Source organism: Ornithorhynchus anatinus, chromosome 2 (genome assembly GCF_004115215.2).
Source record: "Ornithorhynchus anatinus isolate Pmale09 chromosome 2, mOrnAna1.pri.v4, whole genome shotgun sequence".
NCBI lineage: Eukaryota > Metazoa > Chordata > Mammalia > Monotremata > Ornithorhynchidae > Ornithorhynchus > Ornithorhynchus anatinus.
In genome coordinates, this window is record NC_041729.1 from 24943025 (window position 1) to 24967067 (window position 24043).

At 44.4% G+C, this 24043-nt stretch overlaps 1 protein-coding gene across 2 annotated transcripts in view; it reads left to right on the forward strand.

Moving 5' to 3' along the window:
• The window catches only part of PRPSAP2 (phosphoribosyl pyrophosphate synthetase associated protein 2), a 55455-nt gene extending 34202 nt beyond the window's left edge, over positions 1-21253 (forward strand). For both annotated transcript variants that reach the window (XM_029057660.2, XM_029057661.2), the window contains 7 exons: positions 1868-2040; positions 3094-3209; positions 7852-7907; positions 14016-14164; positions 14818-14888; positions 18248-18394; positions 19201-21253. In XM_029057660.2, the coding sequence (XP_028913493.1) occupies positions 1868-2040; positions 3094-3209; positions 7852-7907; positions 14016-14164; positions 14818-14888; positions 18248-18394; positions 19201-19359 (871 nt within the window). In that variant the 3' untranslated portion in view covers positions 19360-21253. The remainder of the gene's footprint in view (positions 1-1867; positions 2041-3093; positions 3210-7851; positions 7908-14015; positions 14165-14817; positions 14889-18247; positions 18395-19200) is intronic.
• The last annotated feature ends 2790 nt before the right edge of the window (positions 21254-24043 follow it).

Genomic DNA, 24043 nt, shown 5'->3' on the forward strand with positions numbered 1-24043 from the left:
AAAAGCAGAAATAAAGGGACTTGTTTACTTGGTTGTTCCAAAATGAAAGTTTTCATTTTGAGTCATTTTGGACATAGGGGAAAGCAAATTGATGGTGGGTAAATACTCACGCACTGAAAGTTTATGAGTTGAGTAGATAATAGAGAACTATTTTAAGGGAATGTGTATTATTTTGAGATCTTTGGATATATTTTGGAAATCGAACCGAGTACTTAGCAGTATATTATTGTATTGTAAATAGTGCCTTCTCAGAGTAAGGAGCTCAAAACATATACTTTTCATGTTGAAACTATCTTTTTCGCCTAGTTTAAGCCATATTGTATCAAATGGCAGACTCTGGAGGAGCAGTGAATACTGTAAGAACTTTGGTCTTTGGCATGAGGAATGTAGTGCCAGGTAATTGGGAATTCCCGTTGACTAAGAGTGGAGGATGTCCCATTGGAAGTGTCAGTAACTAAAAGGTGGATTTGGCAGGGATTTGAAGATTGGGGAATGCCAGCCCTGGAACACTGCCTAGGATTTCCTTCAACGCCTTTCATTCATTCAGTGTATTTATTGAGCGCTTACTATGTGCAGAGCACTGTCCTAAGCACTTGGAATGTACAGTTTGGCAACAGATAGAGACAATCCCTGCCCAATAACTGTCTCAGAGTCTGAACGGTTCTCAGGAGTAGCCCGTACAGTGTTGAAGGGAACCCTGAATTTGAAAGAGATTCTGAATCCTTCAGTAGCACAAGGAAAGACTGTAAGGAGCGGGAGCTCACTAAGAAGCCAAACCTTTTCCTGGTCTCTTGGATCTACCCTTTAGACCCCTTCATCTGGGCATAACAGTCTTTTATGGTGCAAGTGGCACCCCAGGTGGCACTTACTCCTTAAGCACCAGACAGCATTAAGCTAAAAGTATGACTAGAGTGAGCGGATTATGCTATTTTCTCCCCTTGGGCCATTCCAAGCCACACTGAGTTCCTGGAATGAATGAACACCGTTAATTCATATACTTCTCTCTCCTTCAAAGCCCTCAGAGAATGCTTCTTAGAAGCTCTCTGTGGGATTCACAGTCAAGGCTCAATAAATACAGTTGACTGACTCCCAAAGGTGACTAGTAATAGTCTCGATGGTTAGACACTTATGGATCTCTGTGCCCCTTCTCTGTTTTTCTCCAAGGGAGTTTCCCCATTCACTTTCCCTATCTTTTGTCTATGAGATCTTCCAGGACAAATCAGGCTTGGACCCCAGTCCATTGGGGCCAGGATTCTGCTCTTTATCCCGGAGTGTGGCTTCTGTGGAGTTTCAAGGACCACCTGTCCTAGGGGAGGCAGGAGTGGATGGGGCGAGCAGCGGGAAATCGACGAGGCAGTAGGGACCTACTTGGATTAGCAAAGACAGTGCTAGAAGCTTGTGAAATCCCAGAGCCCCCAGAAAAGTGGCTATTTATTCAATTTTTCAATCATATTGAATACTTACCCTGTGTGCAAAGCACTGTACTAAGTGTTTGGGAGAGTACAAAACCAAAACAAACACACATTCTCTGCCCACAACAAGCTCTTGGTCTAGAGGGAGAGAGCAAACACATTCTCTGCCCACAACAAACTGTTGGTCTAGAGGGAGAGACAGACATTAACGTACATACATACATAAATAAATCTTCATGACCGAGGTGGTTGGCTAGGTTAAATCACTTCGGGCTGTGCCCCTCTGGCTTGGCGTGGCACCCTCTAACTGTGCCCTAGAACAAAGCCCGTCCAACTCGATGAACCATTTGTATTCCGCTATAAAGGGGAAATCAGAAAGCTGTCTCAATGAAGTCAGCTGAAGGATTTTTTTCTAAGTAAATGAATGGATTCAGACTAGAAATCTTTCTTTCCAGGGATGTGAATACTACCATCATGGAACTCCTGATCATGGTCTATGCTTGTAAAACCTCCTGTGCTAAAAGCATTATTGGTGTGCTTCCCTACTTCCCATACAGCAAGCAGTGTAAGATGAGAAAACGGGGCTCTATTGTCTCTAAATTGTTGGCTTCAATGATGTGCAAAGCTGGTAAGAAGGTTTGGAATCAGTTTGGGGTGGGACATTTTGGTGTGTGTTTTAAATGTACTGATGTGAACAGAATTAAGCCTCCCATCCAAGTCATTATCTAGAATGACACAATTTCTCAGAAAGATTACTATTAAAAATACTTCATTAAAACTAAAGCAACCCTAAAATTAAACACAAACTTAATGCATGTAAGTCCCTTTCCCTTCTCCTAATAAAATCCCTCCCAGCAAAAATCGAAATCTGTCATAAAAATGAACAGACCTTTACTGAATTTCCAGAAAATTGATTCAGTGCTCTGGAAGGTATAATCCTTTCAGTCCTGCTTTTCTGCTCCAAATCTCCTTTGTCATATTTTTGTGGGCAAGCTTGCTTCCCTGACAAATTTTCTCACTGTGCCATCCACACTTTTGATAATACCCAGTGACTTGTGTTCTGTGAGAGAGAGATCGATCTTTCTATTTTATTTTTCCACTCCCCTGGCTTTGGTCCTTGGGGATTGACACTTAAAACAGTCTTCCTGTAGATCAGTGAGGCAAAGGTATGCCAAGCTCTGTGAGAATTATTGAAATGACGCCCACCTCAGAGAACTTCTAAACCTCCCATGGGATTGTCACAGTATTATTGAAGAAATACATTAAATTCTAAATGATGATAACAGTTGTGGTATTTAAATGCTTTCTATGCGCCAAGCATTGTACTGAGAACTAGGAGAGATACAAGATAATCAGTTGGATCCAGTTCCTGCCCTACAGGGGGTTTATAATCTCAGAGAGAGAGAGAGAGCTATTTCATCCCCATTTGAAAGGTGAGAAATTGACCCCCGGGGAAGTTACACGTGATTTTTGCATGGTCACACAGGCAAGCGTCAGAGCCAGGATTAGCACCCAGGTCCTCTGACTCCCCGGCCTGTGCTCTTCCTGCTAGGCCACGCTGCTTCTCGAGGAGAAGTAGACTTGTGTATTTTTAATACCCGTCTTAGTGAAGACGTGAGCAGTCAATTTTTCAGAGGCGTTTTCTCATGTATGTATCTATATCTCCTTTTTATTTTCTAAGGTCTGACTCACCTTATCACCATGGATTTACATCAGAAGGAAATACAGGGTTTCTTCAACATTCCTGTTGATAATCTAAGAGCTTCTCCCTTCTTACTGCAGTATATTCAAGAAGAGGTAAATTAGCTCATTGTTGGGGGCTTCTTTTTTTTTTTTAATGTGGTATCTAAAACTGAATGAGAGCTCTATTTTGATACGTTGCCAAATTCAGGAAAAAGAAGTTCAGTGAAACTTGACGTAGTTTGTAGGATGCTATTCTCCTTTAAAATTTAAACATTTGTCTGCATTTTTCTCTTCGCTTTAGATCATTTTAATTCATCACATACTTTAAAATTAGAGGTCAGATAGGTTCCTCATGAATGTAGTTATCCCTTCTGGTAACTTTCTGAGTAAACTTTTATCAAGTATTTTATAAGCAGAAGATAAAAGTTGCCATAGGGTCAAAGAGCTGAAGGGACCTCAAGATATCTCCTGGTCCAGCCAGTCTCCTGCCTCCCCGAAGGGGAACAACTAAATCAACTTGAAAATTTCCAGAAATGGAGATAGAATTTCACCGCTTCACGCCAAGGTCGTCATCTTTATGTGCAACTAAAATCTCCCCGACTTTAATATAAGCCCTTTTCTTCTGCTTCAGGCCTCTGTTGATAGAAAAAAAACCAATTAGGGTGTTAACCATTACACCTATATCCTCTTTTAATAGTGGGAGACAGCATGGCCTAGTGGAAGGGACATGAGGACTGGGAGTCGGGACATGAGTCCTAGTCCCTGCTTTGTCACTTGCCAGCTGTATGATCTTGGCCAACTCTCTCAACTTCTTTGGGCTTCAGTTTCATCATCAGTAAAACTCTTTGGCTGTAAGCACCATGTGAGAGGGAATATCTCCTATCTGATTATCTGATTATCTCATATCTATCCCAGTGCTTGGCTTAAAGTAAAGGATTAATAAATGCTGTCATTATATTATTAATTCATTTAATCTTTCATCAGAGGACTCATTTTCCATCCCTTTGGTCATTTTTGTCCCCTTTTCCTGCACTTTCACTACATCCTACTTAAAGCAAAGTAATAAAAGCAGGACATCAACCAGTGGTTTTATTGAGTGCTTACTCCAAGCAGAGCACTTTACTAAACACTGGGGAGAGTTCAGTACAACTGAATTGGTAGTCCTGTTCCCTGCCCACAGTAAGCTTTCAGTCTAGTACCTAATATTTGAAATATCAGACCATCATAGAGTGTAGTGGAAGGCTGCTTTTTGGTGCGTGCATGTCATCCTGCTTTTAATCCAGACAGACATTAGGTTGACTCTTTTTGCCTGAGCCCTATATGGCTGTCTCTGTTCAGCTTGTGGTCAGCTTTAGCCTCGTAGACTAACTCTGTCGCACTGTGGGTAGCCATACTTTCCATATCCTGCTTGTATATGGTATTCAATCTCCGCCCCTTCACCCAATTATACTTCCTGGCGCTGGATGCTGTATACTTTAGAATGGTTGCTTTAGTTTTATTCCTGCTTTCTGAAATGTTTCCCGATTTCATATCCTCTTCAGATTTGGGGAACATATTGTGTGCAGACTGAAATTAAAAACCCTGCTGCAGGCTAGATAGATTACATCTCTGCAGCCTGTAGCCTACCAACGAAGATAATTAGATTGGCCGAGGATAATTCTGTCTTCATAAAGCCACTCTGTTACTTTCAACCCTCCTCTGCTTCTTCAAGGTGGTTGCAAAACACTCTGTGGGATAATTTGTTCTAGTACCTTAGCAGACGCTGATGCAAGGTGACTGATCTGATAACAAGGCCATCCTTATTTCTTTTTTCAAGTTGATACATTTGTCCTTGTGTCAAATAATTTTCAAAAATAATGACTAATGGCTCTGTAATAGGATCTGCCAATTTCTTAAGCTCTCTAGGAACCACCGGGCTCTGCTGATCTAAATTCATTGAGTTTTCTCTGGTGTCCTTTTGCTTTTTCTTCCCCTAGTTGGGGATCGTCCAGGTTTTTATGGCAACAGAGGCTCACATTGTTCTTTGAGCTCTTCTGTAGAGGTCAGAAGTTTAAAATAAATAGCGCCTTTTCTCTTTCATCACTGATCAGTTTTCCCTTCTTGTCTATTTGGGAGGTGTTATCTTCTGGTCCTCCTTATCTGCCTAGTAAAATTGGATCTCTTTTCTGGTGTTTGCTTTTCCTGTCTTGTCTAGTTTGTACTACTCTCCAGTGGTTTGCTGTCTAATTAGCTCTCTTGATAGTTTTTGCCCAAATCTCGTGGATCTTGCCCACTTGGCTTGCGTCCTTCTTGTCCCTCCTATTCAGTGTTGAGGTTTGTCTGTGGGCCTGCAGAACTTTCTATATGAGGAACGACCGTCACCATCGCCAGGGGTGTTTATCGAATGCCTCCTATGTGCCAAGCACTGTAGTCTGTGCTTGAGAGAGAGGATAGGGAGTCTCCTGCCGGGCATGGCTGGACAGTGAACCCTGCCCCTTGGGACTTCAGATGAAAATGATGGTGGTCTGGGATGTGCCACTTACACGTTCTTGTCCCCACCAGCCACGTTCCCATGGGGCACAGGAGCAGCATGTGTGTGTGGTCTTGGCCCACCTGAGCCAGCCACAGTCAGGATCAGGACTAATAATAATAGTAATAATAATAATGATGGTACTTGTTAAGCACTTACTATGTGCCAAGCACTGTTCCAAGTGCTGGGGTAGATACAGGGTTATCAGGTTGTCCCACGTGGGGCTCACAGTCTCAATCTCCATTTTACAGATGAGGTAACTGAGGCCCAGAGAAGTGAAGTGAGTTGCCCAAAGTCACCCAGCGGACTATTGGCGGAGCTGGGATTAGAACCCAAGACCTCTGACTCCCAAGTCCAGGCTCTTTCCACTAAGCCAGTAGAACCCGGGTCTACTGATTGCCAGAGCGGGGCGCTCCCAAGAGTACCCCAGAAACAAAAGACACGGTCCCTGACTTCTAGAAATCTACAACCTAATGGGAAAGATGGGCAGAGCGAATCCATTTCCCAGGAGTGGGAGCGGGAGGCAAAATAAGAAGTGCTCAGTAAATGCAGTTGAATGAATTGAATGTACAAGGACATAACAGAGTAACAGAAATAGGTCAGATGGAGCTGGGTACATATTTATTTATTCAGCTAAGTGCCAAGGATAGATATGAATGCCGAAGTGTGAGCTTGCTTTCTTTCCATTGTGCGTTTCTAGCCAGTGCTCTAAGCCTGCTAAGGTTTTGCTTTCCAAACTTTATAGAGGAAGTTTTTTGCCCTTTCGAAGCTTGCCTATCAGTGGAAATGGCCTCCCATAGTGACTCTATTCATCGGTTACTTGCAGGGTCAGCTGTTTTACGATGGGAGGCACATCATTTTTTCTGTTGTCTTTTAAGCTTCTGGGTTACTCCGTTAGCTGTTTTAAAAAGATCCTTTGTGTGTACCATCCTGTATCACGGCCAAAGGATTTTTGTGACGGCGCTCGGAGAAGCTCAGCTTCTGAAAAGTGTGGCGTTTATTGGTCAGAGCTGAAGACCTAAAGTGAAACTATTAAAGAAGCAGCCGCTGAGTGCATACACTGGACCCTCCTTCTCCCGCTGAATCCCCAGCTGACACAGAGGCCCAGGGAGCAGAGCCCTTAGAGAGGAGTCAATCAGTGGTATTCACTGAGCACTGATGATGTGCAGAGCACCGTACTAGGTACTTGGGAGAGTGCCATACAACAGAATTAGCAGGAAATGCGTAAGATGGTAGCTGGTAGCATTAGAGCGGCCCTGACCTGCCCCACCTTCCACCCACAAGCAGTCATCCTGCATTCCTCATCCTCTCTCGCCCTCCAAGGGAGATTGTACACTGGGGAAGATGATAATAATAATAATTGTGATATTTGTTAAGTGCTCTGTACCAAGCACTGTTCTAAGCACTGGGTTAGATACAATGAAATCAGGTTGGGCACAGTCCCTGTCCCACATGGAGCTCTGCCTTGCTCCCCGTTTCAGACAAGGTGACGGGCCCAGAGAAGTGAAATGACTTGCCCAGGGTAACACAGCAGACGTGTGGGAGAGCCGGGATTAGAAGCTGCGTCCTCTGACTCTGCATGCTGTTTCCACTAGGCCAGGCTGGAAGATGGCCAGGGGCCAGACTACTATGGTGTGGAGATGTGCTGGAAGATGGCTAGGGGCCAGACTAAGGTGTGGGGGTGTGCTGTCTTGTAGGGATTTTCCCTCTCCCGGTACATCTGCTGATCCCCCTCTCTACTGGCCCCCAACTCCCCACCAAAAAGATCCTGAAGTGGCCACGGTGGAGGTAGGGGAGGGAGTTTGGATCGTCAGGCAGCCGCTGGCTTTCCAAAGCCAGTTTGCCTCCGGGACCAACATCTCATCTTTTCAGACGTTTACCTTCTGGGTGGGTCTCTGAGTTCCAGAAGATTAGAAGGAGGAAATTAAGCACTGCACTAAAGGATGCACCAGGGAAGGTAGTTTTTGATGGAAATGGAAATATGTCATAATTGAGTCATTATTAAGCTATATACTTTGAACTAGACAAATGGTATCCAAAATAACGGTTTTAGATGCTTGCATTTTCAGAGGTCAGGATTCTCTTCACCTGACCATTCACGCTTGTGAACGCTGCGTTCTGGGAAGCGTCAGCAAACTGTCACTTGGGGATCAGGTGAACTTTTCATTTTGCTGGTGCTGAGAGGCGAATGTGAACAGATTCATAACTGACATGGCAGTAAAACTTGACATCTGTTATTTGCTACAGATTCCAGATTACAGGAATGCAGTGATTGTAGCCAAATCACCGGCCTCGGCAAAGAGGTAGGACACCCGGTCTCCCTTTCCTTAGAGTAATTATTTAAGAAGTAACTCGTATCTCAGTTTAAGGATCGACATTTTTAGGCCTTAGAATCTGCCGTGGAAAAATCAGGACAGACGCTTTGCACTTCTGTAACCCTCCTCACAAATAGGTCAGAGCATCAACCAAGCAATTGGTGGTATTGATTGAGCGTTTACTTTGTGCAGAGCACCGCGCTTAAGCACGAGGAAGAGTACAATACAGTAGAATTGGTAGAATTGGTGTTCCCTAGCCACAAGGAGCTAACTTACAGTGTCAAGGGGGAGACAGACATGAATATAAATAAAGATATGTACGTAAGTGCCGTGAGACTGAGGGTATGTTCTTTGAACCCCTGTGGGCCATTTCGGCCTGGAGAAGCAGAGGTAACTGTGTTTGAGTCACCTTTGTGAAGAAGGAGAACCCTGGGGGTTGTTTCGCCTCGGGGACATACCCCCTTTTTCCCTTTTCCGTGCCCGCACAAACATCTCTACTACTTTGTCTACTCCAAAATAACCCTCTGCCTGACCGTACTCCCCTTGTTCTCCAAAACACTTCAAAAAGGGGCTGGTAGCACGTATGCACGACTCCAGCTGTCATACAAGAAAAGGAAAGAGCCTCGATGGTATTTCGGCCTCGGGCGTGGCCGTGTCATTCATGATATATCTGGGCAGAAGACACCCGAGGGAGGTGGAAACTCCTCAGACCTGGTTAATGGGAGTAGGAATCACAGATTGCCGATGGACACCCTTCAGACCTGTCATCTAAAGGGCTAATGATCGTTAAGGGAAGTTACCTTGGTCTTTGAGGTCACACACGGGTGGGCGGGTTGAAAGGTGACCTTTTTCAGAATCGGAAATGGAGGCATTTGGAAGTCCGAGTACCTCGGGAGCCATGCAGCTGCCTTGTGGTTATGGGAGGAAGGGCCGAGTTGGGGCATGTATTTAGATGATAGGGAGGCGAAATAATAATAATAATTATGGAATTTGTTAAACGCTTACTATGTACCAAGCACCTTTGTAAGTGCTGGGGTAGACATAAGTTAATCAGATTGGACACAGTCCCTGTCCCACATTGGGATCCCAGTTTCAACCCCCATCGTACAGATGAGTTAACTGAGGCACAAGGACGTGAAGTGGCTTGCCCAAGGTCACATAGACAAATGGCAGAGCTGGGATTAGAGCCCATACCCTCTGACTTCCAGGCCCTTGCTCTATCCACTTCGCCATGCTGCTTCTAAGTGGAAACTGGGGCAATTGAACCAGTTCAAGGCCCTTGGGTTGGTGAAGGAGGTGGATCAAACCAGTATTCGTTTTGGGAACATCCCCAAAGCCTGAGGGCCCATGGACAGACCATTCGTTCCACATGAGCCTGTGCAGCAGTAAGAAAAGAGGGAGGTTATTTTCAGAGGAAAAGGACGTATGTCTTGGAGGGAAGGGGAGCATGTACAGCTGTTCACGTCAGAACGACTTGCCCGCTTCTTTCCCCCACTTCAGTTCAGCCAGCTTCATCACTTGCTCCTAGTCAGTCAGTCAGTCATATTTATTCAGTGTTTACTGTGTGCAGAGCGCTGTACTAAGCACTTGGGAGGGTAAAATACAGTATCACAGACACATTCCCTGCCCATAACAACCTTACAGTCTAGAGGGGAAGGTAGACATAAATATAAGTAAATTATAGCTAAGTACGTAAGTGATGTGGGACTGAGCGGGGGCATGAATAAAGGGCGCAAGCCATGAAGATGCAGAAGGGAGTGGAAGAAGAGGAAAGAAGGGCTTGGGGAAGGCCTCTTGGAGTCTTTGAAGGGGGGAGAGAAATCGTCTGTCAGATAGGAGGGTGGGCATTCCAGGACAGAAGAGGTTGAGAGGTCGGCGGCGAGATAGACGAGATTGAGGTACAATGAGAAGGTTGGCATTAGAAGAGCAAAGTGTGGGCTGGGTCGTAGTAGGAGAGGTGCCAGGTGAGAGGTAGGAGGGGGCAAGGTGATTGAGTGGTTTAAAGCCAATGGTGAGGAGTTTTTGTTTGTTGCGGAGGTGGATGGGCAACCACTGGAGTTTCTTGAGGAGTGGGGAAACATGGACTTTATGTTTTGTTAAAAAAAAAAAAAAAAAAAGATCCGAGCTGCAGATTGAAGTATGGACTGGGTGGGGAGAGACGGGGGCAGTGAGGGCAGCAAGTAGACTGTTACAGTAATCAAGGTGGGATAGGATAAGTGATTGGATGACCGTGGTAGCAATTTGGATGGAGAGGAAAGGGTGGATTTTAGCGATGTTGTGAAGGTGAAACCGACAGGATTTAGCGACAGATTGAATGCGTGGCTTGAATGAGAGAGAGGAGTCAAGGATAATGCCAAGGTTATGGGCTTCTGAGAAAGGAGGAATGGTGGCACCATCTACAGTGATGGGAAAGTCATGGGGAGGACAGGGTTTGGGTGGGAAGATATGAGGAGTTCTGTTTCGGCCATGTTTGAGGTGATGGGACATCCAAGTAGAGATGTCTAGAAGGCAGGTAGAAATGGGAGTCTGCAGTGAGGGAGAGAGATCAGGACTGGAGATGTAGATTTGGGAATCATCCACGTAGAGCTGGTAGTGAAAGCCATGGCAGCGAGTTAACTGCCCAACAGAGCGCGTATAGATGGAGAGAAGAAGGGGATCTAGAACCGAACCTCGAGGGACACCCCACAGTTAGGGTTTGGGTGGCGGATGAGAAGCCCACGAAGAAAACTGAGATTGAATGGCCAGAGGGATAGGAGGAGGACCAGGAGAGGACAGTGTCAGTGAAGCTGAGGTTGGATAATGTTTCCGGGAGAAGGGGTGGGTCCACCGCGTCAGAGGCAACTGAGAGGTCTCCTACTGTGAGACATAAAGCCCCAAAGCTAGAAGGTCTACATTAAGGGTGAAACAACCTCACAGTGAGACGTGAAGTTCCAGTTTCTGAACCATTACCTGTGTTTTGATTCTGCTTGAGGTTTTTAAAAGGAATGTTACTAAAATGTGTACATTTTTAACTTCCGTGATCAGCTTAGCAATCGGTGGTATTCGAGAGCTTACTGTGGGCAGAGCACTTTGCTGTGCATAAGTTGTTGTGGGCAGGGAACGTGTCTAACTGTATTGTATTATACTCTCCCACGCGCTTAGTTCAGTGGTCTGCACATGGTAAGTACTCAGTAAATACTATTGATGATGATGATGAGAGTACAGTGCAGTAATTGGTGAAAATATGTGCAGTGGAATTGCCAATTCTGAATGAAAGAACTATGAATCCTCTGCGGAGTCCTTCCAAATATTTACTAAAAATGTGATTTAATGTTTCTCGTAAAATGACTCTGCATATTGTAGCTATCAGTTTTAGATAAATAGGCATATCCTCTTCAGATATTCAGATTTCCTTTCCTGATAACAGAGATCCTCAGTTAACCCGTGCATATTGTTAATCCGTGCAAATTTTCATACTTTAGCGACCAATTATAGATAAATAGGCTTATCCTCTTCAGATACTTGGATTTCCTTTCCTGATAATAGGGATCCTCAGATAACCCCTGCATATTTTAGCTATCTATTATAGATAAATGGGCTTATCCTCTTCCAAGATTTGGATTTCCTTTCCTGATAACAGGGATCCTCAGATAACCAGTTGCCCTGTACTAGGCATTTCCCATGATGTTTGGAATCTAATGAATGTTTCTGGCTCCATTCCCCGCACCCTCCCCTCCTCCCCTTTAATCATTATCGCTAATACTACTAAAAGGTAACAGAGGTTTTACAACCCTTTTCTTCTTTTAGTCACTGTGGACAGAAAACAAGTGAGTAAATGAGCAAGGCAGTGTTAGAGTTATTCTACATGGCTGCAATATGCACATTTTTTATGTGGCTCTGAAAATTTTTTGTCTTCCTGAAAAATAGGGCTTAAAATCTATATTTATTGGCTGTGGACAGTGTACCATTAATATGTTGTCAGTTTCTATTGGAATAATACATTATTGCATCACGAGTCTGCCTCTTCCAGCTATTTCATAGAAATGCCAGTCTTTTTAGAGGAAGTCATTGTCCTTCCCTTCTGGACCTTTTTTTTTAATAATGTGAAGCAAGCAGGCACTGGATGAATGTACTCTTGGCCATGCCACTTATCCAATTTTCAGATGAGGCCAGCTGTGTGGCCTATAGAACTTGTCCCTTAATTGTGAAAAGATATGAAAATAGCTGCAGATAATTTCAAAAGGTTAGATCCAGTTTGCTTTTTAGTTTCGTTTTTTTTAAATTTCAGGTTCAATTTGCCAAGCACTTTTTTCCACCATTACTTTCATTTCCTCATTTTCACATCTACTGTGCTCTCTCTGACTCTGTTTCTCTTTGCTCTTTGAGTTTTGAAAGGTATTCTGAGCAATTGGAACAATCTGGCCAGTTTAAAAAAGCGACGGGCAAAAATCTCAAAATATCTAGTACGTAACCAGAGAGCAAAAAGGAAATGATGTTACCTTGAAAAACACCTATGATTCGTCCTGTGCATGTATATTTTGGTGGGTCTGGCCTGAAGGCAGGGAGATAAACCAGACCTAGACAGTGTCTCAAAGCACCCTTCAGCCCAGCGATTTCTTGATCCTTGTGCATCTTCAATTCTTGGCCGAAAGAAATAGCTCCCATTTTTTTTTTTTTTTGAAGGAAGTGTCAGGTTAGCACGGAGTTGCCATATACTGTGTCACAAGCCACGTATGTTAAATCATGAAAGTACTGTCTTGGAGCTGCTTCATTTCATAGCTAGGAGAAAGTAAAAACATAACTTGGGGTTTGGGATTTCTACTTGAAAAGGAAATGTAATATGAAATTTGCTGCATGCAAGCTCAGTTTATAAAATGACATAGGTGAGGTGAATTCATTAAAAGCACCATCTCAATAAATACAACCTCCCTCCTATCAGTGTGATGGTTGATTTATGAAGGTGGATAGAATATTAATCCCTCGGCTTTTAACTCCTCAACAACCTTTGTAAGGAAGCTATTTGAAGATGGAGTTGAAAGTATGGTCGGCTCGCCCGTTTTAAGGTGAGAGTTGTTGTGATGGGTCAAGGGGCAATAAGACACTAACGTGTTCTAAAATGACAGAAGCAGCGTGGCCTAGTGGAAGGAGCACAGACCTGGGAGTCAGAGGACCTGAGTTCTAATTCCAGCTCCTCCACTAACCTGCTGGTTGACCTTGGGCAAGTCACTTCACTTCTGTGGTCCTCAGTTCCCTCATCTGCAAAATGGTGATTCAGTGCCTGTCCGTCCCCCCCCCGCTTAGACTGTGTACTCACTCCAGCTGCTATATTCAGGAGGTGATTGCCGCTGTGGGATCATGGCCCAGATCTTGTGAGTTTGGATAGTTTCATTGACCCGTCGAAGGAGAATTGACCAGACCGGCATTCATCATTTGGCAAAACCAGCAGCGAGAGTAGGGGGCTTTCCATTTTGAACTATTTAGGAATTTTGAATGTGCTTAGTTACTTTACAACATCTCTTCTACAATGAAATTGTCACTGAAATTTCCTCACTCGTTTAGAAAATAGTTTTAGTTCTTACATGCTCTTTGCCGTATATGGTGATTGCTTTCTTTTTGCCCTTAGCTCACGCTCTGTGATGGGAGGGAGTTTTGTCGTCTTTTTTTAGCTTCACTTCCTGGTTTTAATGTACAGAATTAAATCAAATTCTGGCGTGCCTGGGGAACATACCGACAGACCTAAATGTAGGTTCTCATTATCTACCAAATCAAGCTCTATAACATTAACAGGATTGCAATCTGCCTAACAACATCATTTCTTTAAGCAAGTTCAAATTTAGTAAATTAGTCAGCCACTCTCTTAAGGGTAGGTTCATCCACCTCTTCTCCGGTTCTTGCGTAACTAAAGTGCATCTCATTTTTGTCACTTCTTAAGTGTTTCTGAAATCATAAAGCTAAAACCGTCTAAGCTACTGCGTGCACGTTTAAGTGGTGACGGGGAGAAGAAAGTGCTACTCATTTTACTTGAAAAGGGAAGTTCACTTTTTCTTTCTCGGCATTTTGCCGAGGTTAAGCTGGTGTCGAGAGTTTTAACGTTTTTTTCCTCTAACTTGAATTTAGGGCCCAGTCCTTTGCTGAACGACTGAGATTAGGAATTGCCGTGATTCATGGTGAAGCTCAGGATGCTGAGTCTGACTTGGTGGACGGCAGGCATTCTCCACCTACCGTCAAAAATATCGCCGCTATCCATCCTAGTTTGGAGATACCCAGTGAGTATGAGCGTTCGCTTGCTTCTTTAACTGCTAAAATTCTGCACCCCCAAGATTAGAGCGCTGTCTTACACCACTCTAAACTCCACCTTAGGGAACCCGCCAGAGACGAACCTTTGTCATCCAAGGTTTTTGGAGAGCAAGAGTCTAGTAACTAATTCTCCAATGAATTCTGCTTTAGAAAGGAAGGCTCTTTACAGCTTTACGTGCTGGAAAGCAGCATGGCCTAGTGGATAGAACACGGGCCTGGGAGGTAGAAGGACCTGGTTTCCACTCCCAGGTCTGCTACCTGTCTGCTGTGTGACCTTGGGCAAATCACTTCACCTCTCTGTGCCTCAGTTATCTCATCCGTAAAAAGAAAAACAAAAAACAATGGAGACGAAGGCTGTGAGTCCCGTGTGGGACAGGGACCGTGGCCAACCTAATTGGCTTATATTTACCCAGCGCCTAGAACAGTGCTTGCCACAGAGTAGGTGCTGCTTAAATACCACCTTGCTAAGAAAAATGTCCACCAAAGAGGGAGATGGGACTTTTTTCTAGACCGTGAAACAAGTTTTCTTAGAGAATTGCAGACTATATTTCTAAAACTGTTGAAATGGTTCTGGCAGAAATGTTCCGGTGTACTTTATTCTTGTTTTTGTTCTTTTGATTAGTGTTGATTCCTAAAGAAAAGCCACCCATTACAGTTGTCGGAGATGTAGGAGGAAGAATAGCCATTATTGTGGTATGTAGTTTTTCAATATTTTAAAAAATTACAGGGGAAGTAAAATATTTTCATATTGCTTATGTGACCGTCTGTGAGTTGAAGCAACAAAGTATCAAATTCAAGGCTCCCATTTTGGAAAAGCATTTACTTTCATTCTTTTGGATATAGCACAAAGTGTGTTTTTGATCAGTTCAAATGTCTCTCACCTTTCAGTCAATGAAAATGAAGGAAAAAAATTTTTTGCCCTGGGCACAATCTGTAGCTAAGAGATGGAATATTGGAGCCTCTGGAAGGGAGGAGGAGGGGGGGGAACAGGGGGCGTGGGAGGCAGGGGGAACCTAGGCATTGCTCATTTAACTCAATAGTGATAGTATTTATGTAAACACACACACACACACACACACATCAGCAACTTCAGTATTTATGGAGCAACCTCCGATATGGAGAGCACTGAACTAGGAGTTTAGGAGCGTACAGTAGTAGAAGACACAGTCATTAGCCCTGGAGTTTTAAGACTGACAGACGGAGATTAAGTAAAAACAGAAAGCAGAAGAGGAGAAACATCGACAGAGCAGGTAAAAATGAATGTAAGCAAAATGAATATGTCAAATCAGTCAATATACACATAAGTGCCAAGAGTGACTGATGAGAAAACAGAATCAGAGAGTCGGGGATTACTTAGGAAGTGCTTCCTGGAGGCAGTGTCTTTCTAGAAGGGTTGAATGGTTGGGCAGGATGCGGGCTTGAGGGAAGGGGAGCTCTTGGCGGAGGGGGGGAAGGCCCTAGCCGATGGATTGGAGATGGGAGAGTTGAGCGTGAGGTCCAGTTTTGGGGAGGAGCTGGTGTGTAGCAGGAGAGTCAACATCTGGCGTAGAGCCATGCAGGCAGGAGTTCCTGTGTCTGAAGAGAAAACTGGGTATGAGAAATTTTTAAGTGGTGCACTCTGAGCAAGATGACCTGGGCAAATGGATTGTAGGGTAGATTGAAGAGGAACTGAATGCAGAATGACCGATAAAGAGGCTGACGTGTGGTTGAGAGATACCCAGTCAATCATTTATTTAGCACTTACTGTGAGTGCAGAGCACTGTACTAAGCACTTGGGAGAGTGCCATATAACAGTTGGTAGACCTGTTCCCTGCCCACGAGAGGGGAGACACGTTAATATAAAAATAAATTACGGAGAGTAGTAGGAGAGTCGTGAGGTGAGGTAGGAGAGGGCAAGGTGATTGAGTGTTTTAAAGCCGACGGTGAGGAGCTTCTGTCTGATGGGGCGGTGGATGGGTGAGCAACCACTAGAGGCTCTTGAGGACTGGGGAGACATGGCCTGAGCATTTTTGTAGAAATTTGATCCGGGCAGCAGAGAGAGTAATGATGGCATTTGTTAAGCTCTTACTATGTACCAAGCACTTTTGTAAGCTCTGAGGTAGATCGGTTACAAGCCTGGACGCAGGGGAGTTCGGATTGAAATGGGGAGAGATAGGAGTCACACGGGTCAGCAGGGAGGCAGATGCAGTGGTCAAGGTGGGATAGGATCAGTCCTTGGATCAGCATGGTTGCAATTTGGATGGAGAGGGAGAGGTAGATTTTAGCGCTGTGAAGGTTTTAGTGACAGATTGACTTTGTGGGTCAAATGAGAGAGGAGTGAAGGTAACGCCAAGGTTACGGGCTTGCGAGACGAGGAGGATGACTGGGGCTCCCTACGGTGACGAGAAAGTCGGAGTGAAAGTCGGGTTTGGGTGGGAAGATTAGGAGTTCTGTTTTGGAATTGCTAAGTTTGATCACCTTCAGTAGTGCCGTCTTCAAATTTTATCATACTCTCCAAGTACTTAGTTCAGTGCTCGGCCCACAGAAATTGTTCAATAAATTGTTCAATAAATGCCATTGAGTGATTGGGATATGAAGGCCAGTTCTACATATGTCAGTCCTGCCCTATGGTTTATGACTTGAGTTTCATCAGTAGTGTAGACACTGTTTTAAACTGCTTCCTGAGCTCATGGGCTCAAGGAGAAACCAAGTTGCCCTATTCCCTCTTGGCCAGTTCACATAGTAACCTAAGACTCCACTGACATTAGAACCGTCCTAGTTTTATCTGAAAGTAAACCTCAGACACCTCAACTGAAGACTTTTTTCAACACCTGCTCAATATTCCTCCTACCGGAAAAAAGGCTGACTGAATGGGGAGCTGGTCTTCCAACTGACAGGTGGGAACTGGGGAGCAGAGGCAGGTTTCCTTGACCAAGACTTGGACATAGAGCTGAAGGTCGTAAGAAAAGAATGTATCGACCACACTTTAGACCTCTTTAAAAGAAGAACCTCTTCCATGCTGACTCAGTTCACTACAATTTGCAGTCTGGCAAACTGGACAGCGTCCATCTATAAATGGCAACGTTTGTAAAGGAAAGTGAAGCTAGGAGTTTTAAGGATTAAATTGTGGGCTACATAAGGAATATATTTATATAGATATATGCATACAAACATATGCATGTACATATATGATTTGCTGATTGCGAATATACTGTATCTGACAGCCGTGAGCTTTGTACAACAACTGTAAATGTTAGCAGCAATATTACTAGCTTATGTATTAACTTTTGCCAACAGTTAATTAATGTAATGATTGTTTGGAGTGTCTTTGGAGGCATTTTTCTTATTTAAATTGCCCAGGTGATAGAAAATAAGTTAATGTGGAAAGATGACTCCCACAATGATTAGTCCGTGAATCGGTAACATTTTAACTTACGTTTAAAGAAGCACAAAGATCTTCACTTATTGCAGAAGACATTTCAAGGAAATTTTGTTTTACTTTTCAGTACTTCCAGATAAGATTGACTCCTCTATGCCTACTTATGAAAGACGAAATGCATTTGTGTCAGAAATTCAGTCAGTGGTATTTATCGAGTGTTTTCCTTGTGCAGAGCACTGTACTAAGTGCTTGGGATACGATAGAGTTGGTAGACATGTTCCCTGCCCACGGTGATCTTACAGTCTGGAGGGTGAGCGTACAGTGGAGTGAAAGGTCATCCAATTTATCCTGATAATATCGTGTCCCTCTTTAAGTGTAATCGAGTAGGCTTGTCTTTGTTTTGCCAGGCACATTATTTGGTATTTCGCAGTAATACTTGATTGTTCTTGAATGACATACAGTGTGGTCTTAGAGTAATAAACAGATCAGAATCCTTATTGAAGGACTCTTTTCAAAAATAGGTCACAAAAAGATGAAACCCATTCTGTTGAATTTTACACAGAAGAGGTGTCCTAACCCCTCGGGGCTAATTCTCCCGTGGACCAGACATAGCTGCCGGTGCCTCGTCTAGGGGTCTGCTTTTTGATCCGAGGACTCACCGATTCCCTTCTGTGCTCCCTCCTTAACTCGGCAGGACGACATCATCGATGACGTCGACAGCTTTCTCGCAGCAGCGGAGACGTTGAAGGAGAGGGGCGCCTATAAGATCTTTGTGATGGCAACCCACGGCCTTCTTTCTTCAGATGCTCCCCGGTTAATAGAAGAGTCTGCCATCGATGAGGTAGGGGGATCCGCAGGCGGATGCGAAATCATCTTCCAGAAGACACACCTAGTACAGTGCGCTGGGCTCAGTAGGCAGTCGGTAAATACTTGATGTCTCTTGAGTGCCATAGTCATTCGTCTCCCTGGAGCCAAGCGAGGATGGTGATAATTGTGGTATTTGTTAGGCGTGGACTGTGTGCCAAGCACTGTTCTGAGCGCTCCGGTAGGTACGAGGTAATCAGGTTGGGCACAGTCCCTGTCTCACATGGGGCTCGCAGTCCTCATCCCCCTTATCCAGATGAGGGACTTGAGGTCCAGAGACTAATAATAATGGTACTTGTTAAGTGCTTATTACTGTGGCAAGCACAGTTTTCTGCACTGAGGCTGATACAAGTTAATCAGGTTGGACACAGCCCCTGTCTCACATGGGTCTCCCACTCTTAATCCCCATTTTGCAGATGAGGTAACTGCGGCCCAGAGAAGTGAGGTGACTTGCCCAAGGTTACAGAGCAGACATGGGGCAGAGCCAGGATTAGAACCCAGGTCCTTCCGGCTCCCAGGCCTGTGCTAAGCCACACTGCGTGAGGTGACTTGCCCGGGCTCTCACACACAGCAGATGAGTGGTGGAGACAGGATTAAAACCCAGGTCTTCGGACTCCCGGCCCCGTGTTCGGCCACGCCGTTTCCCCCAGGCCACGTTCTCTCTCGGGGTTTTTTCAGTGGGCTGCGTCGGAGCCCCAGCCCTTGCACACCCAGCCGAAGGGCCGAGTCGGGGAACGTTTCCCTGTTGGTGGGTTGTATTGAATTTGTTTCTCGCTCTCCCAGGTGGTGGTCACCAACACAATCCCACACGAAATTCAGAAGCTTCAGTGCCCCAAAATTAAGACAGTGGATATCAGCATGATTCTTTCCGAAGCCATCCGCCGAATTCACAACGGGGAATCCATGTCGTACCTTTTCAGGAATATAGGCCTGGATGACTGAGCTTTCTTCCATTTCGAAGTTCCAAGGGCCAAACTGGAAATGTACATACAGAACATGACTGTGAAGTGACCTGCTGAATTTGGACTAGTTGATTGGAGCCAGTTTTGTTTTTTGGGGGGGGTGGGGAGGATGTCTTTTTTCTTCACCCCTTCCACTTGATTTTAAACTACCGATCAAGGTAGACCAAATTCTTAAGCGTTCGTATGGGTGTGCTTTTACGATCGGTTGAGTTATTTTGGTGGTGGTTTGGTTTTTTTAAAACACATTTTTGAAAGACCCGTTTCCAAGCTCCTCAGGTTCAAGCAAAACAAAAAAACCAAAAAACAAAACAGAGGAAAAAGACCTAGTTCTTTGAGTTTTAGCTCACTATTCAAAGCAAATCCCATAAACACTTGAAGCCAGGAATTTAGATCACAAATGAAGTGTCCCATTTGAGTCATTAGATTCAAGTGGTTTAAGAAGTTATGAAATGAAGTAATTGCTGTATATTTGCATTTTACAAGCCAAAACTGTTAAACTGTGATATACAGTGACATTTTGTAGGTGCTTTTATAGAAGAGCAAATGAAATATGCATCTGTATTTATTTTCTGCAACGAAAGAAGGAATAAAAGAATTTGTTAGGTTTTTTTTTTTTTTTAACTTATCAGAGTTGTGCAGTTGTTTTATCTACTCTAAAGCAGCCCCATCGAATTGAGGGAAACTATAACATCTGAGTATGATGAAATATATTTAGCCATGTGCTCTTATCCTTTAACACAGTTTGCTCTTTGGAAGGATAAGAAACAGGGTACCTCAAAATCTTGGCACAGAAATGCAAAGGGTAGTATTCTTGGTGGTTTAGGGTCATTTTTGCAAAATGCAACAGATTTAATAGAAATCTTTATGCACCTTCTGCCCGAACCTCCTAACGCTTTGAATACCAAAGGAAACAGGAAACAAAATGTTAACATTTTGAACCTGCTTGTTTCTGGGCGTATGGGCTTCCTAGCTGTGGGAAAACACAGAGTAGAAAAGCTTGGCCAGCTACCTTTTGTAGATCCTGAGCCAGCCGAGGACCCCGGTGGAAAGCAGAATCTGGAGAGGTGAGGAATGCCATGGGTTTGTGTGGCCAAGAGCCAGGCTTTGGATTTGCGCCAAAGTTTAATGTATTCGAAGTCTTGCCGTGCTCCGATAGCTAATTCAGAGAGTGGCTAAGTTGGTTTTTTTTTTAAAGCCTTTATCAAGATTTCTGTTTAGTCTCAGGATCATCTAAATTAGAAAAATAAGGAAGAAATGTAATGGAAGCATATGAAATTCTGAGGTGCTCTGGAGAAATGAGTGCAGAAATATGCCTTCGGAACAATCTCTTAGCTATTTTCACACGTGCTGATTTCTCTGGCAGGGTATCGATCGTTCAGTGTTGCTGCTGTGTTTGCTGAGAGTGATTCAACTGCACTGTCTTTACCAATGGAAAATGGATTCCAAAGCTTGCTGTTTCACTCTGTGCTCAGTACCTGTTTTCACAGTGACAACTGTGGCGATTTTGTGTGAATACCACTTGACCGATATCTACTCTCCAGTGCTCCGTGAAGAATTTAGCAAACTGTCTTCGTGCTTTTCCTTCGCTCTCTGAAACAACGGTCACTCTTCATTTCTTTTCTGTTGTGTGTATGCGCGTGTGTGTATGCAACATATCCGTCAAGCCTCGTAGGACTGAAAGTGTACATTCCTTCTATTGTGTATTTTGTGCATCGATGATGAGTCTCTTTAGAAAATGGATGTATTTCGGTCTCATTCTACGAAACATTACTCTTCTTGGTTGTGATTTTTAACTGAGACTCTGCATCTTCAGTCATTTTTTTAATAAGATGCTCTTCAAGACCAAAACAGAAATAAATGAAATAAGGTGTTTACTGGGGTGTTTTTCTGAAGTTCCATATCTGATCATGCATTCTACTCGAGTAAAGGACATGGCAATTTGAACTCCTACCATGTAAAGCTGTTTCTTCGTTGGGTATCTGTATTCTTCACCCTTCGGAATTGTTCACTCACTTGTCTGGCCCATACTCAGGTACTTGGTTTGTTTATGTGGAGAGTGTTAGTCCTCTCTTCTCTTTCACGTGCCTGAGACGACTTTCTAAGTCAGTTTCCACTTTCTCCTTTGCCAGGGATTGATGTGTGCCGTCTACAACTCTCGCTGTTCACTTGGTGAGAGATCGAAGCTAGGGGCATTTTCTTAATCGCTTGGCCAGGAACCCAGTCGAGATGGTTAGCTTTGTGATAACATAGGAAACTCGACTCAGAAATACTTACCATTTGTTACGGAGATCGAATCGAAATCCCGTCGCCCAAAGGCATGGAGGAAATTGTCCTTTTTACAGCAGTTGTGCAAAAAGGACAGTCTAATTTTTTTCCATACACCCCACTCCGTGATTTACATCTAACCAATCAGTCGTATTGAGCACTTACTGTGTGCAAAGCATCGTACTAGGTACTTGGGAAAGTACAACACAACGATATAATGGACACAATCCCTGCCCACAGCCCTCTCTTGTGGGACGACAAGGAGCGCGACTGACCAGTGGACCTAGGGGAAGGGCCTTGGCTTTTGAGTTGGTCCACCTGCTCGCCCTGACGATAGCCTCGGTTTAAAGGTTGTGGAAATGGTTTCCTTGCTGGGAGCTAGCGCGGTGGCGTGTGTCTAGAATCTTCTAACTAGAGCCACAGCGAAGTTGAAAATCCTATGGCGTTTTATGTGATCGAATCGGTTCTGGAACTTGTCGAGACATTTCGGACCAGTAACAGTGTCTGAAACAGGGCCCACCTTGAGGGAAGTTGTTAATAAATAGGGACTCTCGACAGGTGGAATTTACTGATCACTTCCTGTGTGCAGAGCACCGTGCTAAGCACTTGGGAGAGTACAGTAGAATTGGTAGATACGATCCTTGTCCACAGGTAGCTTACGATCTAGAGGGGGAGATGGGAAGCAGCGTGGCTCAGTGGAAAGAGCCTGGGCTTCGGAGTCAGAGGTCATGAGTTCGACCCCCGGCTCTGCCACTCTTCAGCTGTGTGGCTGTGGGCAAGTCACTTCACTTCTCTGTGCCTCAGTTACCTCATCTGTAAAGTGGGGATTAACTGTGAGCCTCACGTGGGACGACCTGATGACCCTGCATCTCCCCCAGCGCTTAGAACAGTGGTCTGCACATAGTAAGCGCTTAACAAATACCAACATGATTATTATTACCTGCTAGGGCTTTTCAATCAGGAGTGCTGTAGCGTTCTCACGCCAGATAGACGTGGGTAATAATAATAATAATGTTGGTATTTGTTAAGCGCTTACTATGTGCCGAGCACTGTTCTAAGCGCTGGAGTAGATACAGGGTTATCAAGTTGTCCCACGTGAGGCTCACAGTTAATCCCCATTTTACAGATGAGGGAACTGAGGCCCAGTGAAGTGACTTGCCCACAGTCACACAGCTGACAGGTGGCGGAGCTGGGATTAGAACCCACGTAGGGGATAGAGCTCAGGCCTGGGAGTGAGAAGGTCATGGGTTCTAATCCCAGCTCTGCCACTTGTCTGCTATGTGTCCTTGGGCAAGTCACTTCATGTCTCTCTGCCTCAGTTACCTCATCTGTAAAATGGGGATTAAGATTGAGCTCCACATGGGACAACTTGATTACCTTCTATATAGAACAGTGCTTGACACATAGCAAGTGCTGAACAAATACTGTTACTATTATCATTAATAATAATGTCACTGAGGTGGGCACTAAGGACTGGGGGTGGTCTCTATGCACCTTTGCTTTAGAAAACCGTTGTATCGATGACATAAAAAGGAGTTATTTTCTGTGTTGGAAAAGTCCCTGTTTTTGATACTGCATCCAGCCATCTCCCTCTCATCCAGCTGCTTCCTCCGCCTTCACCGTGAAGTCTCAAGTGAAATGGGACCGTGGAGCCTTGTGTGGGCTGCAGATCTGTGGCCAGGTCCCAATCAGTCGAGCATTTACTGTGTGCGGAGCACTGTACTCAGCGCCTCCACGAGCTTACAAGCCTGTGGTGCAGCAGTGGGGCAACAGCCAAGGTGGAAATAGCCCAGGATTCACTTCTGGGAGTTGGGCATGTGCACTGATGGAAAATTAAAGTGCTCTGTAGAATCATAGTGATTTTCTTTTTGCTTTTTTTTAAATAAGGGTCTACAATCCCATTTGAAAAGTGCTTACTTTATGCCAGTACTAAGTGCTGGGAAAGCAACATGATTTAGTGGGTAGAGCACAGGCCTAAGAGTCAGAAGAACCCGAGTTCTAACCCTGGCTCCGTCACGTGTCCATAGTGTGGCTTAATGGAAAGAGCACGGACTTGGGAGTCAGAGGCCGTGGATTCTAATGCCGCCTGTCTCCTGTGTGACCTTGGGCAAACCACTTAACTTCTTTGTGCCTCAGTTACCTCATCTGTAAAATGGGGAATAAAACCGCGATCCCCAAGTGGAGCAACCTGATTACCTTGTATCTACCCCATCGCTTAGGACAGTACTCGGCGCATAGTAATCACTTAACAAATACCATAATAATAATAATAATCTTGGATAAATCGCTTTACTTCTCTGGGCCTCGGTTACTTCATCTGTAAAATGGGGATTAGGACTGTGAGCCCCATGTTGGGCAAGGACTGTCTCCAACGTGATTAACTTGTGTCTACCACAGTG